Source organism: Hoplias malabaricus, chromosome 4 (assembly GCF_029633855.1).
Source record: "Hoplias malabaricus isolate fHopMal1 chromosome 4, fHopMal1.hap1, whole genome shotgun sequence".
Classification (NCBI taxonomy): Eukaryota; Metazoa; Chordata; class Actinopteri; order Characiformes; family Erythrinidae; genus Hoplias; species Hoplias malabaricus.
The window spans coordinates 404,287-425,599 of record NC_089803.1 but is presented as its reverse complement, the minus strand read 5'-3'; the positions used below and the strand labels follow the sequence as shown (position 1 = coordinate 425,599).

General features: G+C 40.7%; 1 protein-coding gene across 2 annotated transcripts in view; it reads right to left on the bottom strand.

Annotated features, from left to right (window-relative positions):
• Positions 1 to 20,143, bottom strand: part of LOC136694213 (zinc finger protein 850-like) — a 159,204-nt gene extending 139,061 nt beyond the window's left edge. Inside the window, exons 1-4 of one of the 2 annotated variants that reach the window (XR_010802154.1) lie at positions 20,048 to 20,143; positions 17,615 to 17,747; positions 10,017 to 14,684; positions 9,440 to 9,897 (exon numbers count right to left, since the gene is read on the bottom strand). Coding sequence is in view for 1 of the 2 variants with exons in the window: in XM_066667598.1 (XP_066523695.1) it covers positions 13,285 to 14,575 (1,291 nt within the window). In the remaining variant the exon portion in view is untranslated. Of the gene's footprint in view, positions 1 to 9,439; positions 9,898 to 10,016; positions 14,685 to 17,614; positions 17,748 to 20,047 lie in introns of those variants that run through there. The other variant, XM_066667598.1, reaches the window with a different exon arrangement.
• Positions 20,144 to 21,313: the final 1,170 nt, after the last annotated feature.

Genomic DNA, 21,313 nt, shown 5'->3' with positions numbered 1-21,313 from the left:
GTATTATGAGCAATATATAGGTTTTATCATGTAGTCAATATTTTATTGCACACATTCCTCTGGCTCAACATTGAGGTAGTCTGTGTTTATCCGCTGACGTCCTGAGAACTCTTCACGACTGATTTGAATATCCCTCTGCTCAGAAGCTCTATGTTTGTGAGAGACAGAAAAGATGTGGTAAAAAAAGAGTGTATAACAGGTATAACTGCACCCTGGAGAGGATTGTGAGGATCTGCAGACACAGAAGAACCTGAGTAAGTGCATGTTTGTGCATTCTGTATTTATTTACCAACTTAACTGATCTTCTGGACTTCCTATGTTGTGGCTCCAGTCACCTGACTGTAAGTCTCAACTGAAACCCATTCTAAAGGTGTTAAGTACCACTACCGATTCAATTAGGGAAACAATCAGCTGGAGGGAGTTTCAGCTGTGCCCACTACCTCAGGCGTTTTGTTCTCTACCAAACTGTCAGTGGGCGGTCTCAGCTGGGACAATCAATCACCAACATAGGACAGCTGTGTGAGATCTCTATTACAAAAAGAATGATCCCTCTGAAGCGTCAGTCTTTGTGTTCAGCCTTTCTGGTGTGAAGACATTCTGGGGTAAAGACATAACGTGTCTCCCAATCGTGGCCACCAAACAAACAAACAAAGCCTAATTTTCCTCCTTCCACAATGTGTCCCTACCCCATCTCTCCTCTCTCTGGAACTCGCAGTCGCTTTTACTTCCACAGACGGAAACGAAACCTCGATAACCTTCGCTCTCTATATCACACATCCACACCCATTACCAATTCCTTCTCAATAGGTCTATGGAACTGTCAGTCTGCAGGAAACAAAGCAGACTTCATCTCCGCCTATGCAAACCATCTTTCGCTAGACATCCTAGCCCTCACTGAGACTTGGATCAAACCGGAAAACAACACTACCCCCACTGCTCTCTCCATCAACTACAGATTCCCCCATACCCCACAGCCTAGTAAATGAGGTGGTGGTACGGGGCTGTTGATTTCCAACACATGGAAATTTACCCAGTTCGAATCATCAGTCTCATACAGCTCCTTTGAATTCCATGCCATCCTGATGACTGCACCTGTAAAAATTTATGTGGTTGTTGTATATCGTCCCCCAGGGCAACTGGGTGATTTCCTTGAACTAGATACCCTGCTTTCTTCCATCCCTGAACATGACTGTCCCATGCTCATTCTCGGTGACATGAACATCCACCTAGACATTCCGGCCGCTGCTGATTACTTCTCTCTGACCCACTCCTTTGAGCTACAGCAGGTATGCACCCCTTCAACTCACAAAGCAGGTAATGCACTTGATCTCATTCTCACCAAACACTGCTTAATTAACTCTGTAAAAGTTACATCTCTCTGACCATTACTTTATTCAGCTCAATGCTTGTCTCTCTCAGCAACGCACTGTGTCTGCTCCCCCTGTCCCCTTCCGGCGCAATCTCCGCAACCTATCTCCCACCCACTTCTCTGCCCTTGTGACTTCTGCTCTCCCACCCCCCAGCACCTACTCACCTCTTGAGGTCAATGATGTCACAGAGTCACTCTGCACAACACTGAGCTCCTGCTTGGATCGCCTGTGCCCTCTGTCTACCAGACCCGCAAGACCCATGCAGCCCCACCCGTGGCCTACTGACTCCCTTCGATCAATGTGCACTAACCTCAGAGCTGCTGAGAGGAGATGGCGAAAAACAAAAGACCCATCACACCTGACACAACTGCAATCTCTGCTCTCAGCCTTCTCATCAAAGGTCACCTCTGCAAAAAAGAAATTCTACCAAGACAAAATCAACAACGCTACTGACACCCGGAAGCTGTTTTCAACCTTCAAGTCTCTGCTGAACCCTCCACCTCCACCCCCTGCAACCAACCTCACTGCTGACGCATTTGTTGACTTCTTCACCAGCAAAGTTGCTGCAATCAGCAGCCGGTTTTCTGACCCTTCTACACAGCCTCCAGCTCTCCCTTCGAATCCTCCTAAACCTACTCTTTCACTCCTCTCACAGAAGACGAGGTATCAAATCTTCTTAGAGGTGGCTGTCCTACATCCTGTCCACTGGATCCTATTTCTACCACCCTACTGCAAACCATAGCTCCGTCCATTGTGTCCGCAGCCACTCATGTAATCAAATCTTCACTAACCTCTGGAACATTTCCAAACATCTTCAAGCAAGCTCAAGTAAGACCTCTACTCAAAAAACCTTCTCTTGCTCCTTCTATAGTAGAGAACTACCGACCAGTCTCTCTCCTCCCCTTCCTGTCTAAAATCATTGAAAGAGCTGTCTTTAAGCAGGCAACAAAATTCCTCTCCCAACATAACCTTCTTGACTCTAACCAATCCGGCTTCAAGTGCGGCCACTCAATGGAAACTGCATTTCTGTCAGTAATGGAAGCTCTTAAAGATGCCAAAGCAACAGGTCAGTCCTCAGTTCTCATCCTGCTTGACCTTTCAGCAGCATTTGATACGGTCAACCACCACATCTTACTAAACAAACTTACTGACATGGGCTTCAAGTACAATGCTCTCTCCTGGTTTAAGTCTTATCTCACTGGACGATCCTTCAATGTGTCATGGCTTGGACAAACATCAGTGCGACACCACCTCACCACAGGTGTGCCCGAAGGCTCAGTGCTGGGTCCCCTCCTCTTTGCCTTGTACACCACCTCTCTAGGCCCAATCATACAATTGCACGGCTTCTCCTATCACTGCTATGCAGATGACAAACTCCTCTATTTATTCTTTCCTCCAGGTGACACTTCAGTGGCAACCCGGATCTCTGACTGCCTCTCTGACATATCTACATGGATGAAGGAACATCACTTCCAACTGAATTTATCCAAAACTGAACTACTGGTCCTCCCAGCCAAGCAAGCTATTCTCCACAACATCAGCATCAAGCTAGAGTCCCTATCAGTGGCTCCCACCAAGGTTGTAAGAAACCTGCGTGTCATGGTTGATGACCAGCTAACCTTCGCAGGTCACGTTACTGCTGTAGCTCGATCGTGCCGCTTCTCCCTATTCAACATAAGGAAGATTAGGCCATATTTAACTCAACATGCAACAACAACATGATTGAGAGTATCCTGTCCAGCTGTATCACAGTCTGGCTTGGGAACTGCACTGTTGCTGACCGTAAGTCATTACAGCGAGTGGTGAATACGGCCCAGAAAATTACACGGACCTCACTTCCATCATTTGAGGACGTACAGACGAAACGCTGTCTTTGTCTAGCCCGCAGCATTCTTAAAGATTCCTCACACCCTGCTCATAGTTTGTTTGTCCTTTTGCCTTCTGGCAGGCCCTTCAGGAGCCCCTGTACCAGGACAAGTAGATTGATGAACAGCTTCTTCCTCAGAGCTGTCTTCTTTCTGAACTCTGTCCACCGATAACACATACTCATCCGTAATCTGGTCATAGACTGCACTACATTCTCTGTATACTATTTTTACACTGTACATAATTGTATATTATGTTGGGTTACACATATTCTGCACATTCAATTAATGTAAACATACCCAACCCTCCTTTGGTAACCCAACCTGTAAATTAGTCTGTAAATTAGTATTAATCTGTATATCATGTTTATAATATTTATTTATCCATTGTATATCATGTTTATAGCATTTTCCAACCCTATCTGCACATCATGTATTTCTCGCCAAACTATATTTATTATTTCACATTTACATTTGTCCATATTCATGCCTATATCTTCTATATATGTACATTCTGCACTTACTGCTTACTGCACTCTGGTTAGATGCTAAACTATATTTCATTGCCTTGTACTTGTACATGCATAATGACAATTAAGTTGAATCTAATCTAAATAACCTTAGCATGCTGACAGTCCATGCAAGTGTTTGCGCAGTCATGCACATCCTTCTCGAGGCCATGCCCAACAAATTTGGCTGCCACCAGTCTTGGTGAAGCCTTAGTACCGGGATGAGAAAGACCGTGTATAGCGTCAAAAACCTGTCTACACCATCCAGTAAGAATGACGGGCCTGGGCTGGTCTGTGGAGGTGTCACAGAGAAGTGTCACCCCAGCATTGCCAAAAGGGATGTCCTCTAGCAGCAAGCAGGTGACCACACTTTTGAGGGCTCGGATCTCTGGGTCGGAAAGCTGGTCAGCTGCCATCTCAGAGTAATCAATGCCCATATGCACAGCAGCCGCAACCGAGCGCGAGAGGCAGTCGGCCACAGGGTTGCTCTTCCCGGCGACATGTTGGATGTGTGTAGTGAACTCGGAGATGAAAGCAAGTTGTCTTTGCTGGCGAGTGGACCCCGGTTCTGAAATCTTGGCCATGGCAAATACCAGTGGTTTGTGGTCAACAAAAGCCATGAACAGGTGGTCCTCCAAGAGAAAATGGAAATGATGCAGGGCCAGATAAAGGGCAAGGAGCTTGCCAAAAGTACTATACTTGTGCTTATTTGGATGGAGTTGCCGAATGAAGAATGCCAGTGGTTGCCCAGCACCATTGACCCACTGCTCATGGACTGCCCATATTGCATAATCTGATGCATCGATGGTGATGGCAATAGGTGTGTTCGGAATTGGGTGTGCCAGCATAGTAGAGGCATGGAATGCCTGAGCGCCCTCATCAGTCCAGTCCACCAGGTGCTTGGCAGGTTTACCCTTAAGCGCTTCGTAGGGAACGCATGAGACTAGCTGCTCATGGGATAAATCAATGGTAAAAGTTTATCATGTTCAGGAACTCCTGCAAAGCTTTGATGGTGAGGGGGAGGGCCAAACCTTGGATTGCTTCCACTTTGGCGGTAAGCAGAACAGCACCAGCGCTGCAGATGCGATGACCAAGGAATTCAATGGTGTGTGAGCCAAATTGGCACTTCGCAGGGTTGATAATAAGGCCATGCTGGCTGAGGCACTCAAATAAAACTCTGAGGTGCTGCAAATGTTCCTGCAGGTGCTGACAACCAATATATCATCCAGGTACACAAACAAAAAATGCAGGTCATGCAGTACACTGTCCATGAGACATTGGAAGGTTTGTACTGCATTTTTGAGACCAAAAGGCATGCAAAGAAATTCGAACAGGCCAAATGGGGTGGTCACAGCAGTCTTCCGAACATCTGCAGGGTGCACAGGAACCTGGTGGTATCTGCGGACCAAATCCACTTTAGAAAATATGACTGTACCAGCTAAACGATCAGAAAAGCCTTGTATGTGCGGAATCAGGTAACGGTCTGGAGTAGTGATGTCATTAAGGCGACGGTAATCACTGCAGGGACACCACCCACCACCTGGTTTCTGGACCATATGCAGAGGAGAGGCCCAAGGGCTGTTGGACCTTCGCCAGATGCCAAGGCGTTCCCTCGTGTCGAACTTGGCTTCAGCAAAGAGAGCTTGGCCGGATCTAAAAATCTGGGTTTAGCATACACGGGTGGGCCTGTTGTGGTGATGTGGTGCTCGACCCAATGTTTACTTGCCAGAGCGGTGAACATGGGCTCTGTAAGACCTGGAAAACTGGCCAGGAGCTGCACAAACTCATCATAGGGGGAGAGTTTGCTGGACAACTTGGAGGAGCCAGAGCAACTGAGGGAGCATGGGAGTGAACGGAATGTTTCTGGGTTGACAAGGCGCCTGTTCTTGATATCGATGAGCAGATTACTAGCGCACAAGAAATCCGTGCCCAGAAGTGGTGTGGAAACGTTGGCCAGGATAAAATCCCCATTAAACCGCTGCCCATTAAAACACAAAGGCACTGACCGCCTGCCATAGGTGAGGATAGGACTGCCATTGGCTGCTTCCAGCAGTGGATCTACGCCCCGGGACTCCACCTCCAATTTTGAAGCGGGCAGTACACTCGAGTCAGCATCTGTAAGGAAAAGCATGCTGCTGGAACGGCCGGCACCTGTAGCCGCTAACAGCCGCTATCTGAAACATGCATGGTAGAAACAGAGAGCAGTAGTGGGCTGGGGTGCTGTCGGATGCGTGGGCCTCAGCTTGAATGAACCAAATGGTGGCCTGTTCTTCCCAAAACCCCAAAAAAGCCGTCGGGGTCACCAGTGTAGAAGTTCAAATGAGAACGCTGAGGCGAGTTTGATTTTTTACCAAAAATCCAGAGGGAAACTTACCGTAAAATGGATCACCACTCTCCCCTCTAAAGAGCTGACCTAGAGCTGACTCACTGCTTAGTGAACCTCAACAGTGTCCTCCATTCAGTCTGACTTAAAGGGCATATGGAACGGTCAGTTTAACACAGTGTCTGTGTGTGAATATTGTTCATAAGTGTTCAGTAGTCCCTACAGCGTCATAATTGACCCAGATTTATTGTTCAATCAACACATAGGCTGATTAACCAGCTTAATTACATTTTCATACCAATAAAATTCCCTTGTTCAGTTATAAATATTTAGACATTTTTCAAATGGTTTTGTAGTTGATGTAACTTCAAATTATTCAGTTATACTCCAACATCTATTTCAGCAAACTGTATTTTATTTAAATTCAAAGTCCATAGATGATTACCTTTCATATAAAGTCAGACCTCCATTAAATCTAACGTTTAAACAAAATATTTAGAATTTCTAGTGTGGAGGAGTGGTCAGGAAGTTACCTGAAAGAGATGTTGATGAGGTGTAAAAAGGCTTGGAAGGCAAGTAAACCTCCCTTTGTAATGTTTATTGTGACGCTACAAAAAATGAAAACTAACAAAACACATATATACAACAAATGTATAAAACAATATATATACAATATCTACATTAATTACACTGTAAGAGTTTAATACTATGATGGGATAGTTGCTACCACCTCATATCTCCATAACAACTCTGCAGTAAAACACTGTCCAGTCAGTCTCCCCCCATAGTGTGCGCCCCTGCCTTTAAATATACTATAGCCCACCCTGGGCTAAACCAACAGGTAATTAGTTTAAAGGCAGATGGACAAGCAAACTACAGAAACTATTACATCATAAGCATGCATTCACTTGTAGACGTCCAGGTAAATATATTCGTATACAATGTCAGACTATATTTACGTAGCTTCTTTCTTTTGCCAAACACAGGTACCGCAGGCGGGCGGCACGGTGGCGCAGCAGGTAGTGTCGCAGTCACAAAGCTCCAGGGGCCTGGAGGTTGTGGGTTCGATTCCCGCTCCGGGTGACTGTCTGTGAGGAGTTGGTGTGTTCTCCCCGTGTCCGCGTGGGTTTCCTCCGGGTGCTCCGGTTTCCTCCCACAGTCCAAAAATACACGTTGCAGGTGGATTGGCGACTCGAAAGTGTCCGTAGGTGTGAGTGAATGTGTGTGTGTCTGTGTTGCCCTGTGAAGGACTGGCGTCCCCTCCAGGGTGTATTCCCGCCTTGCGCCCACTGATTCCAGGTAGGCTCTGGACCCCCCGCGACCCTAAATTGGATATGCGGTTACAGATAATGGATGGATGGAGGTACCGCAGGCCCCCTGCACCAGGATGACCCTTGGCCACTCCTACAGGAACCATGTAAGATTTCAGTCCCAGCTCGCTCCGTGTTCTAACTGTGCAGAATAGGTATTAAATGGTGACATGTAAACTCTGCAGAGCTCTGATTGGTATTATATGCTCCATGGGGCGATGGCCGATGAAAACTTCCAGTGAAAGCTGGACAAGTAAAACTGATGTTTGAGAACATGGGCATGGAGCTGTGTTCTGTCCGAATAACTAAAACAACACAAGAATGCACGATGAGAAAACAGCACCTGACTTTACTGCCACCATTGTTGTGGTTTTCAAAGCCAGTGATTCATGTTAGAGACAGGGTTTTGCCACATCACCAGCTCCGTATCACGGGGAACCCTGCCAGTGCCGAGCAGTGTTCAGTCAAGTCGTGTAGGGCAGGAACCATCTATATAATTCATATCAGGGGAAAATTTAAGACATAAATGTCTTAAATTTGTGTAAGACATATTAGCTCAGCCTTCAAAACAATCATTTGAAACAAACATCTTTAGGAAGCCACAAGGATGGCTTCCTACTGACAGCTTTCAGCCAATAAATGCTGATTTGTGAGAAAAAGCTTCTTCTGAACTTCTGAGATGCAATTTTCCACAAGATTCTACATTAAAGATAAAGAAATAAAGCTGATAAAACATACACACTACCTCAATGTTGGGCCGGAGGAATGTGTGAGATCAAATGATGTCTCACTCATAATCCACACTGAACTGTGTTATTACAGCCATAAAATAAAGTTATTACCAGAATCAATGTCTAGAGACGTAAAAGTGCACCAGCTGCAAACCCAGGCTCATGCTCAGTGACTCTCAAAAACCTGTGATATTATTCAGCCAATAAAAAATATCAGTGATTAACACCGCAACACAGGAATACAAAATACTTACTGCTCCAACTTGTGTCCTCAGGTCTGTTTCAGCTCACTCTACTGTGTAAATTCAGTCAAGTATTAACTCTTGTACAGCTGCTGATTCTCTCTCTCCTCGCTCTGTGCCATATAGAGATGTAACAGTTATTGAAGGAAAACAAAATAAAATACTCATGTGTGAATTCTCTCAAAATTATGCTCTACTAAATATGTGTAGGTTTCATTTTTCTTTATAAGAGTTGATATATATATATATATATATAATTTTTTTTGTCATTTTTCACATTAATGTAATATACTGGTTCCATGTTGAGACTGAACTACAATTCCCTGTAGTACACACACGCAACTGCAAAAGCTTCAGTTTTCTCCCTCTTTGTCCTTACATGCTTTCCATGCTACCCCCAGTAGCGGTTGTGCGTTGCTGGAGGTAAGACGTATTAGAGAAGCTCTGTGTAAAATCTCATATTTTAACTAACTATATGTACTAATTGAGTGGATTGTTGCAAGCATGATGTATAATATCAGTTATAGCATTTACGTACTGTGTTTTGATGAGTATTAATGCATTTTTTATCAAAACTTTTAATTCCTCTACGGAGCTGTAAGTGGGCGGCGGCATTTTTTAATTTTGGCGCCAATTGCTCTCTGCTGAACAATGAATTAGAAATTAAAGTTTAAATACTTTTCATTTCTCCCATTTTTGTAGAGCTTATGTGCAGTTGCAGAAAACATATCCTGAGAAAGAGATTGTGTACGTGTGTATACAGGCACAATAAAGTCACGCAGAGAGGGAGAAATATCTTGAGCCAATCTTTCCGTCCACCACAAGGAAGGCTCTATTCTCTCTTACAGCTCCGTGGAACACCACAATCATTTAGAAGTAATGTGTGATAGAGCGCACCCCTCAACCAACGCGAAGTGTAATGGTGGAAGGTGTCCTCCATGAGTCGAGTCAGGTGAGAGGCCTGTGGCGATGTAAGGTCGACTCAAAATAACACAGAAGGGTTTGACTTTGGGTCCCTTTTACCTTTAATTACACACCAGGCTTTACATAAATATTTACATATATATACATGCATGCTCCGTCACAAAAGAAAATTAACAAAAAACAAAAATCTCTATCAGCAGAGAAAAAGCTATAACGTAGTCATTCGAGTCTTATTATACACATCAGATTATGTTCTCTAGCTACGGTCTAGCAGAGTGCTCTCTTTTACTTGTGTGGTGTATATATAGAGGTAGCCCTGCCCCCTAGAATATACCATTCCCTACAGAGGTAAAAGTGAATATATTGTGGATACACAGGTTTCATAAAAATATATATTTTTTATATATTTTCCATAAAAATAACAATGAAGTATAAATATTTCAAATATTCAGTTACAGTCATGGCATGTTTAACTTTTGTTAATAACTTCAATGTTTATTAGTTAATACATTTTCCTTCTTTCAGGTTCTAATTCTTCCTTCCCTCTATGGAGAATGGACTCAACCTGGTAAGTAAATCTCAGCGTCTAGAGCTAGTACTCTTTTCCCTCGCACATGATCCATCTGCAGGTGAATATAAGTACAGGTAACTATACATATAATGGTTTCTATTGGTGATGTGTAAGAGGTACTGCATATCATCACACAGTGTTTCTATAAAGTTAAGACCACATGGGACACACCTTTGATGTATGAGCAACAAGTGGCATTCCCCCACTTCTTTTTTTCCAGTGTTTTGAAAATTCTATAAAAAGAAATCCGTTTCGGCTATTTATGGAAAGTAAGCAAAGGTTAGAGACAGATGTGGGCAATTTGCACTTTATTACAAAAAGGGTAAAGTAGAAACAACAACAAAAAAAAAAACAACATGAGACCAAGCCTGCAAAAAATAATCTAAAGGAAATCAACTTGGCCAATCTTGGCATCAATAGAGTCCTATAACACTGCTCATCGCTTCCTTCACCTGATACAAACGTTGACGGCCACTGTGATCTGACCCAAGCACTGCACTGTTTCCACTTATAGCTTATTAAACACATAACTGACATTAAATTGATCTCTTTTTATTTAAAAACACTTATTACACACCCAAAATTTTGCATGTTGTTATAAATGTATAATTGTATTTAAAACATTCAGTTCACACCTATTTGTATTCACACCATACCATTCAGTAATTATTGTAGAATAATTTTGTGTAATGCAGGCACATTTCAAGTACAATGCCCCCACCCCACTATAGAGCCAGTGAGGCATATCCTGAATTATTCTAACTCCAGTATACCTGCTTTATGATAAAACTCAGTGATATTTTTTTTGGAGGCGCTATGGAGCTCCTCATCCACTCCCAAACCCATGCTCTATGAAAATTATAATTTGTATTATTATAACAAGTGTGAGGCCTATTTTTGACCTTTGGAAATGCCTTAAAATATATGCATTCTTTCACTGTATCATCTGCAATATTATTACTTCTATTTATATCTAATTCCATAATTATCTAATTAATTTATAATTAAAAAACATTTAATTTCATGATTTTCAAATAAAGTAACAAACAAGCAAACACATGAACCGTCATTTAGTTTTCAATAGTTGTCCTTGCTACCTTTATAAAGTACATTTTTGAAAGAATAATTTGTCATGATATCAAAAGATAACACTTGTTACACTTGCAGATCAAATATAAAAAAAAAAAGTTTAATATCCTATCGAGGATATTAAACCAAATCCATGAACAGAAGAGTCTGAATTCAAGCCAAAAATACAACTAAAAATTAAACAGATCCATAGGGCAAATCCAAACAGAGAAAAACAGAAACAGGCAATCTTAATCAACGCTGTATTTAAATACTCTAATGAGCATGAAGGAGAAACAAGTGTGATTAATATTCAGTTGATTAGGAACTGTGAAATATCTGAGATAAGTGGAGGTGGTCATGTGATACTGCTGAGGATTCTGGGAGTTGATAGTTCTCAAGTGAAGCAGGCTGATTTCCCTCAGCGGGAGGCGTTGAGCATCCTCTGGCCCTGTAGCCCATGCCATCCTTCATGTTCATTTTCAGTGAGAGTCATCAGATGATCATAGGATGGGAATTTTTAGAGTAAGATACACATTATTATAACGTTTGTACTCAGGACACTGTAATGTCACATGAGTAAGTCCACTATAGACATAGACAGAATATGAAAGTGGGCCAAATCATTTTAACTCTAATTTTAACTTGACTGGCTCTGAGCTTTTGTTATATTAAATGCTTTTCCACTGCACACTTATCTTGATGCTGTGATAAGCAGGTTTGGCTTTCATGGCGATCAGAATGAGGAAAAGTCTGTCTGGATGTGTGCTGAGGACCTGGTAGCCCAGCTCTATGGCTCCACCAACACTGCTTTCACCTTCCAAGGGTATACAGTTCAGCTCCAGTCTCCTCACCTGCAACAAAGGTCTGATAGTGACAACATGAGTTCAACAACTCCACACTGTACCCATGTACATATTTATGAGAAAAATGGGGAAGACAAGAAGCTGCTGTAACCAGCACCAATGGGGGGGGGGGGGGGGTGTTTGAGTGTTGTTGTGAAAAATAATTTTATTACTTTGTGTTAGTGGACAAATATCCTTAAATGATGATTAGTTAAAATTAGAAAGTATAATTACATATTCATTGTATGAAACCTTGTATTCATATGAATGATTAACCAGTATTTTAACCCTGCATTTAAACAGTTTAGAATCTGCACACTAACTGACATGCTGACTCAGTGTTTACACCTTTCTAATTTCTTAGATCTTTAACAGATCTGCACTTAGGCTTGTAGTATAAATTCCAAATGTTAGTTAGGACAGTTGAACTTTAGGGCATCTCAGTGACCTTAAGTCCATCAGTGACCTTAAGTCCATTAGTGACCCCTCTGTATCTTGGTAACAGAAAAGGAATGTGGGTAATAAAACCTACAGAGTCAGAAGGGCATGATGAGTGTTTTGGGGTCATAGGTGCATGGGAGACCTGCACGCGAGGAACCTGAGTACTGACATGTCTAATTATGCATATTAATATATGTTAATCAGTCAGAAACGCCTTGCCAGCAGGGTATTCGTCATTTGGGGTATAAAAACTGTGGAGTCAGATGGGAAGGTCAGAACTTTGCGTGGAAGGGCACTAGGTTGCGTTTTTTATGTATTAGTTCTCCTGGTACCAGTATTAAAATAAATACTTTGGTTTGCTTTGAACTTCACTCGACTGGTTTTTGTGAAACTTCCGGAACGAGCACGCCTCCCTCAGGAGAGGGGGTGTATTTTGGATCTTTTGGAGATCTTCTAAATTTTAATTACTTTGGGAACGGTCCAAAAAGAACATTTAATTCTTCAGTGTTTACAATCAACGAGTACACTTGTTACTCTGAACACCGTACTCGTGGTGTTCATGACTGTGGTTTAGTGTAGTTGTTCCACTGGAATAAAGAGGGAACTGCTCTGAATTTCAATGTCCTCTGTCTTTGTGTTTTACTGATAATTTTGTTGCTACTAAAATATCTGCTACATGTCTTTGTGACTTGTTACTGTGAAATCTCATTTAACCAGTTGAGACAAAGTTTAAAGCCTTTTGGAACAGTGGAAGCTCAAAACGGAGTTGTATCATCTCTAATTGGAGCACAGTTGAACACAACCTTGACTGTGTAAATAAGAACAATAAAGGATCTGTAATTATTAATTCTGAGGCAACAGCTTGAAGGTAAAAAAAAAACAAAACAAAAAAAAAACAAATTTCCATACACAGTCATTGGCATTTGGTATCACACAGTGCAAGAACATTTCCAAAGCCCCAAGCAAAACACAATGCAAATTTAAGGATTTTTTTTACAGTGCATGTGCTCCAATACAGTAATTAGATCCAAATTTCTGAAAGTAATCCCTCACTCAGTGCTACCGCTTATGTTCTGGGTGAACACAGTGATGTTTCCGGACAGAACTCTGATAACTAAAACTCTTCCCACACTCTGAACAGTGATACGGTTTCTCTCCAGTGTGAATGCGCTGGTGGATTCGGAGACTACACTGTTGAGTAAAACTCTTCTCACAATCTGAACACTGATACGGTTTCTCTCCTGTGTGAACGCGCTGGTGTCTTTGGAGACTACCCTTTTCAGTAAAACTCTTCCTGCACTCTGAACACTGATATGGTTTCACTCCTGTGTGAATGCGCTGGTGGGATTGGAAATTACCCTGGTGAGTAAAACCCTGCCCACACTCTGAACAGTGATACAGTTTTTCTCCTGTGTGTATGCGATGGTGTGTTTTGAGACTACCCTGTTCAGAAAAATTCTTCCCACACTCTGAACAGCGATAGGGTTTCTCTCCAGTGTGAATGCGCTGGTGTGTTTTGAGATTACCTTGGTGAGTAAAACCCTTCCCACACTCTGAACAGTGATACGGTTTCTCTCCTGTGTGAATGTGTTGGTGTGCTTTGAGACTAACCTGGTAAGTAAAACTTATTCCGCACTCTGAACAGTGATACGGTTTCTCTCCTGTGTGAATGCGCTGGTGTGCTTTAAGACTACTCTGTTGAGTAAAACTCTTCCCACACTCTGAACAGTGATACGGTTTCTCTCCTGTGTGAAGGCGCTGGTGTGTTTGGAGATTACCCTGCTGAGTAAAACTCATCCCGCACTCTGAACAGTAATACGGTTTCTCTCCTGTGTGAATGCGCTGGTGTGTTGTGAGCTGACCCTGTTTAGTAAAAACCTTCCCACAATCTGAACAGTGATACGGTTTCTCTCCTGTGTGAATGCGCTGATGTGTTTTAAGATTACTCTGTTGAGTAAAACTCTTCCCACACTCTGAACAGCAGAAAGGTTTCTCTCCTGTGTGAATGCGCTGGTGTGTTTTGAGATGAGCCTGTTGAGTTAAACTCTTCCCACACTCTGAACACTGATACGGTTTCTCTCCTGTGTGAATGCGCTGGTGTCTTTGTAGACTAAGCTGCAGATTAAAACTTTTCCCACACTCTGAACAATGATACGGTTTCTCTCCTGTGTGAATGCGTTGGTGTGTTTTGAGACTTCCCTGCTGAGTAAAACTCTTCCTACATTCTGCACAATCATAAGTTTTCCGTTTGTGTTTACTTGTGTTTTGAGTTTTTATGCCAGATGTGCGAGTGTGGGGAGTATCCAAGGATGTTTCCTGAGAACTGGAGCTTCTGTCCTCCATATCCTCACATTTAATCCCTCCTGATCTCAACATTGTGTTATATTCCACTTGGAAATGTTTCCTGATGCACCTGTGGAAAAACTCTGGAACTTTCTTGAACAACAGGAGCCAGAGAAAATATCCAAAGAGGTGTTCTTCTGTCCTGGAAGACAATAAAGAAACAAAGATAAACAAAAGATGAAATTGACCCTCTCTTGGCTCTCTATTGGTGACCAATATTCTCCTCAATTTGTAGTCACTTCCACCTTAAGTACTGCTACTGAAACAGCAAAAATACGTCTGTTGCAAACTTATGGATCAGGAATAGAACATCCCTTCTATTTTCATGTTTTTCAACATTCTGAATGTTGGCTGGTTCTATCCCCATGACCAGAAGGAATATTGTGGTGGGAGAAGGGATAAGATGCACATTATTTACAGGAAGCTTCTTGTGTAAACAGTTCTCTTTGTTTGTTTTGCTCTGGTGGCTACCAGGAGGAGGATGGGTTTCCCTTCTTGACTTCTAAGTCTGTGGTCCAGACTTACTAACTCACCCACACCAATGGCCCCTGAATTAGTACTGATTACTATTATCAACTGAGAGATGTAATGAGTTTGCATTATTTTTAACACTTAAGTCCAGAATATCAGACAAGCAATTAGTAAATCTATATCCAACAATGAGTCTGTACCCTCTACATCACCTCATAAAGACTCCTTAGGTAAAATGTCAGAGTTCAGTACTGTTGATAATAACATTTTAATTCGCACAGTTAATCACCTCAAACCACCCACTTGCAGTCTTGACACTACCAACCAATTTTTTAAAGAGTGTGTTTCACACTATAGCACCAGACATACTCCACATTGTAAACACCTCACTCATGTCGGGGGTCTTTCTGAGCTCACTTAAAACTGCAGTTGTAAAGCCTCTTCTAAAAATGAAAAATTTAGAATCATCTCTGATAAGAAACTACAGGCCAATTTCTAATTTACTGTTCATTGGCAAAATCACTGAGGAAATAGTTTTCAGGCAAATCACTAGTTTCTTGTCCATAAACAGTAGCCTAGACAAATTCCAATCTAATCACAGCACAGAGACTGCCCTAATCAAGGTAATTAATGACAGTCCCTTAAATACAGAGACTGGAAAGGTATCTCTTCTATTACTTCTTAAACTTAGTGCTGCCTTTGATACCATTGACCATAAGATTCTTATAGATAGACTCAAAAACTGGGTTGGAGTCTCAGGAACAGTCCAGAAATGGTTTGTTTCTTACCTGGAAGGCAGGAACTACTTTGTAGAAATAGAAAATGATATTTCAGAGAACATGCCAGTGACCTGTGGTGTCCCCCAGGGCTCTATTCTTAGTCCACTTTTATTTAATTTATATATGCTTCCTTTTGGCCAGATTCTACAAGACTATGGGCTCTTCATATTGTGATGGAAAAATGCAATATAACATTGTAATGAGCTAATAATGATAATAATCCACCAATATACTCTATAATGATTGTTATAGACACATACATCCTGATTGAAGTATAGAATATATTGTGCTAAAGCTTGTGACCTTAAAGGGCTTATTGCATTGTGTCCTCAGGGCACGACCCAGGAGAGAGGGGAACAGAGAGATTAGAATAGGGAAGTAAGGTCCCTAGACAGATTTGAACTTGACCTAACCGTCTGCAAGCATTATGCTGACAAGAGAAAACAAGACAACAGATATATGCATAGCATAAGATGCCAATTAAGGTAATGTCTGGGTTTGTGAAATGAGATATGATGTAATGATGTACGTGCAGATGGGGCACATGACAGTGGTGTGTACATTACAAAGGTCCTATATATACTGCAACAAATATTTGAATAAACTAGAGATTAGACTGAATACTTGACTGTCTTTATTCCTCTGATTTCTCCTCGGGCCTGAGAATCAGTCTTCCTTCCTTGTTGCACTTAGACAATTGCCATAACACCTATCACAGAAGATACTCAGATTTACATGGCCCTGTCCCCAAAAACGACTCTGGTCCAGTGACTCATTAAGTAAGTGCCTTGAACACATCACAAACTGGATGCAACTTTCTGCAGCTGAATAATCAATTATTTCTAGAATTGATTACTGTAATGGTCTCTTAACTGGACTTCCAAAAAAGACCAGTAAACAGTTTCAACTGATTCAAAATGCAGCTGCCAGAGTCTCACTAGGAGCAAAAGAATAGATCCTGTAACATTTAGACTGTTTTAGATCACATATTAGCTGCCTTTAACACCTCTGATAAGAACAGCTGTTAACTTTATGACAGTGCACCAGGAACTCAGATGTTTATGGCCTAGGTTGTTTATGGCTTGTTTACGACAGTGATGTGTTACGACAGTACCTCCTGTTTTCAGATCCTGTTTAGGTAATGATCAATCCATGTGCAATGTTGTAAAATGGGTATTAAGATGTGTGCCTCTTATAAACCATTAGATCAGTCTGAGATTCAGCCTGTGACAAGATCATTCTGAGATCAGTCCGAGGTTCAACCAGAGCGCTCAATAAACAGCATTTTTATCCACACTGTTCTCCTCTCTTCACTTTGAAACCACCAGAAGACAAGTTTACAACACTGGTTTATAAATGTCTTAATGGCGTAGGACCATTGTATTTATCAGATCTGCTACAGAGATATGAGCCAAGCAGAGATCTTTAGGAACTAGTCAGTTAGTCCTGTCTCGGGTCAAAACTAAACATTGAGAGGCAGCGTTTAGCTCTGGCGCCGCTCTTAAATGGAACCAGCTGAGAATATTAGAAGAGGACTTTAGACACTTAAATCAAGACTTAAATCATTCCTGTTTGAGCAGCTACAGCTCAGTTTAAAATACGCTGCACTTGTATTCAGTAACGGCACTTTAGTTATTTTATTTACTGTATAATTTTACATTGTTTTAACCATTTTTAATCATTTAATTATTTGACTCTTTTTATGCAACTGTTTTATTGGACTTTTATGATCTTATTGTGGCTTTTAATTTAACTGATTTATTTTTTCTGTAAAGCACTTTGAATTGCTTTTGTATGAAAGGTGCTCTATAAATAAACTTGCCTTGCCTTTTCCCCAAGGTTTCTTCTGCTCTGACCAACCTTTTCCTGTCACTTTTGCCTCAGCAGCATCCACTTGGTGCCAATACCCAGAATTCTGTGCAGCTTCTTTGTGCAAACACCAACTGTAAAAAGTGCTTTATAAATAACAAAAAACACTCTGAAATTTCAACCACTTTCCTCATTTCTTTCTGGGTCATTCTGCTCTAAAATAAAAAACTAAAGACCCAGAAAGAAAGAAACTGAGAGTTAATGTTAGAAAAAACATTAAACAGTGTGTAAAAGTCTCTCTGATGTTTACCTTCAGTATAAACGGAGTGTATACATCTATGAACACATCTTTATCTTCAGTAAAACACGGTATAAACGGGGTGTAAATATCTTAAACACGTTTATCTTCAGTAAAACACGGTATAAACGGGGTGTAAATATCTTAAACGCGTTTATCTTCAGTAAAACACGGTATAAACGAGGTGTAAACATCTTAAACGCGTTTATCTTCAGTAAAACACGGTATAAACGAGGTGTAAATATCTTAAACGCGTTTATCTTCAGTAAAACACGGTATAAACGGGGTGTAAATATCTTAAACGCGTTTATCTTCAGTAAAACACGGTATAAACGAGGTGTAAACATCTTAAACGGGTTTATCTTCAGTAAAACACGGTATAAACGAGGTGTAAATACCTTAAACGCGTTTATCTTCAGTAAAACACGGTATAAACGGGGTGTAAATATCTTAAACGCGTTTATCTTCAGTAAAACACGGTATAAACGAGGTGTAAATATCTTAAACGGGTTTATCTTCAGTAAAACACGGTATAAACGAGGTGTAAATATCTTAAACGGGTTTATCTTCAGTAAAACACGGTATAAACGAGGTGTAAATATCTTAAACGGGTTTATCTTCAGTAAAACACGGTATAAACGAGGTGTAAATATCTTAAACGGGTTTATCTTCAGTAAAACACGGTATAAACGGGGGTGTAAATATCTTAAACGGGTTTATCTTCAGTAAAACACGGTATAAACGGGGTGTAAATATCTTAAACGCGTTTATCTTCAGTAAAACACGGTATAAACGAGGTGTAAATATCTTAAACGGGTTTATCTTCAGTAAAACACGGTATAAACGGGGTGTAAATATCTTAAACGCGTTTATCTTCAGTAAAACACGGTATAAACGAGGTGTAAATATCTTAAACACGTTTATCTTCAGTAAAACACGGTATAAACGGGGTGTAAATATCTTAAACGGGTTTATCTTCAGTAAAACACGGTATAAACGGGGTGTAAATATCTTAAACACGTTTATCTTCAGTAAAACACGGTATAAACGGGGTGTAAACATCTTAAACGCGTTTATCTTCAGTAAAACACGGTATAAACGGGGTGTAAATATCTTAAACGGGTTTATCTTCAGTAAAACACGGTATAAACGGGGTGTAAATATCTTAAACACGTTTATCTTCAGTAAAACACGGTATAAACGGGGTGTAAATATCTTAAACACGTTTATCTTCAGTAAAACACGGTATAAACGGGGTGTAAACATCTTAAACGCGTTTATCTTCAGTAAAACACGGTATAAACGGGGTGTAAATATCTTAAACGGGTTTATCTTCAGTAAAACACGGTATAAACGGGGTGTAAATATCTTAAACACGTTTATCTTCAGTAAAACACGGTATAAACGGGGTGTAAATATCTTAAACGCGTTTATCTTCAGTAAAACACGGTATAAACGGGGTGTAAACATCTTAAACGGGTTTATCTTCAGAAAAACACGGTATAAACGGGGTGTAAATATCTTAAACGGGTTTATCTTCAGTAAAACACGGTATAAACGGGGTGTAAACATCTTAAACGCGTTTATCTTCAGTAAAACACGGTATAAACGGGGTGTAAATATCTTAAACACGTTTATCTTCAGTAAAACACGGTATAAACGGGGTGTAAATATCTTAAACGCGTTTATCTTCAGTAAAACACGGTATAAACGGGGTGTAAATATCTTAAACACGTTTATCTTCAGTAAAACACGGTATAAACGAGGTGTAAATATCTTAAACGCGTTTATCTTCAGTAAAACACGGTATAAACGGGGTGTAAATACCTTAAACACGTTTATCTTCAGTAAAACACGGTATAAACGGGGTGTAAATATCTTAAACACGTTTATCTTCAGTAAAACACGGTATAAACGAGGTGTAAATATCTTAAACGCGTTTATCTTCAGTAAAACACGGTATAAACGAGGTGTAAATATCTTAAACGCGTTTATCTTCAGTAAAACACGGTATAAACGGGGTGTAAATACCTTAAACACGTTTATCTTCAGTAAAACACGGTATAAACGAGGTGTAAACATCTTAAACGCGTTTATCTTCAGTAAAACACGGTATAAACGGGGTGTAAACATCTTAAACACATTTACCTTCAGTGAGAACAGGTCTTGATTTCTCTCCGACACACAGATTTCCTCCTGCTTCTCCCTCACACACACACTCCGCTCCACAACACCCGCCTCCTCTCACACGATTGGTTGGAAAATCACAAAAGCTGGTCTCCTATTGGCCAGTTCCCACAGAGACAGCCTCCTCAGTCCAGAGGATCATTTCAATTGGCTGTTTTCCGTCACGTGGTTACGACGACGCGGGAGCTCCATACAGAGGACAGCAGTGGACCGATCCCACTGATTTCTTTTCTGATCCGATACTGAGTAAAATTCAGGCTGGTATCGGCGATACAGATACATATACATACATTTCCTTTTCAGCTTGGCGATACAGATACTTTGTTCAAATACACCTAATGTGTCTGGTAAATCTAAAACAAGTAGTGTGTTCCAAATCATAGCTTCATATAGAATACAAGACATCAGAGTATTTTTTATTTATTTATTTTAAACTCTGAAGTATATTGAGGCAGTGGCACATTATGTTGGGGAACTGTAATCTCTCCAAATAGCTTACAATAAAGAGATACAAACACTTGCTGGTTTATAATACTGGGTGACTCAAACTGAAATTTCCAGTAAAATATTTAATTAAAAAATGCCACAATAATTAAATAGGTTTGTCAATACCTACATCTTTAAATATTAATGTAACATTTGAAGCAAATTAAAGTGGTTTTAAATAAAAATAGATATATTTTGTAGATAAAAGGTTATTTTTTATCCATCTTTTCTAGTATAATTTTTTCAAAGTTCACTATGGCTGTTTTACCGCAATTGCTCTGTACAATTTAATGACACCTAGTCTGTGTAATCCACTTTAAATAATCTATTCCCAGGAAACCTTACCTGTATAGGTCTAGGGTTTTTTCCTGTGTGAGATTATCTTAGTGATACACAGTATTACTCCAAGATGAACTCATGCAGTTATTTGTTGAAGCATAGATTTATTTCCTTAAACGTTTCATAACCATATTTATTCATTTGAACAACTCCAACAGCAACAGTGCTTAGCGCCACGTAAATCTCCACATTTTCTCCCTCTGTACCTAACCCTTAGCCCTACCCCTAAACCTAACATTAACCCCACACCTAAAACTTAACCTTTACTCTACCCTTAAAAACCTTGTTGGTAAGTCGAGGGTTAAATTATTAATATAGATTTATTCCCATACAGCCATAGCCCTAAACCCTAAAACCCCTAAACCTAACCTTACCCCCAATACTAAAACCCTTAAACCTAAA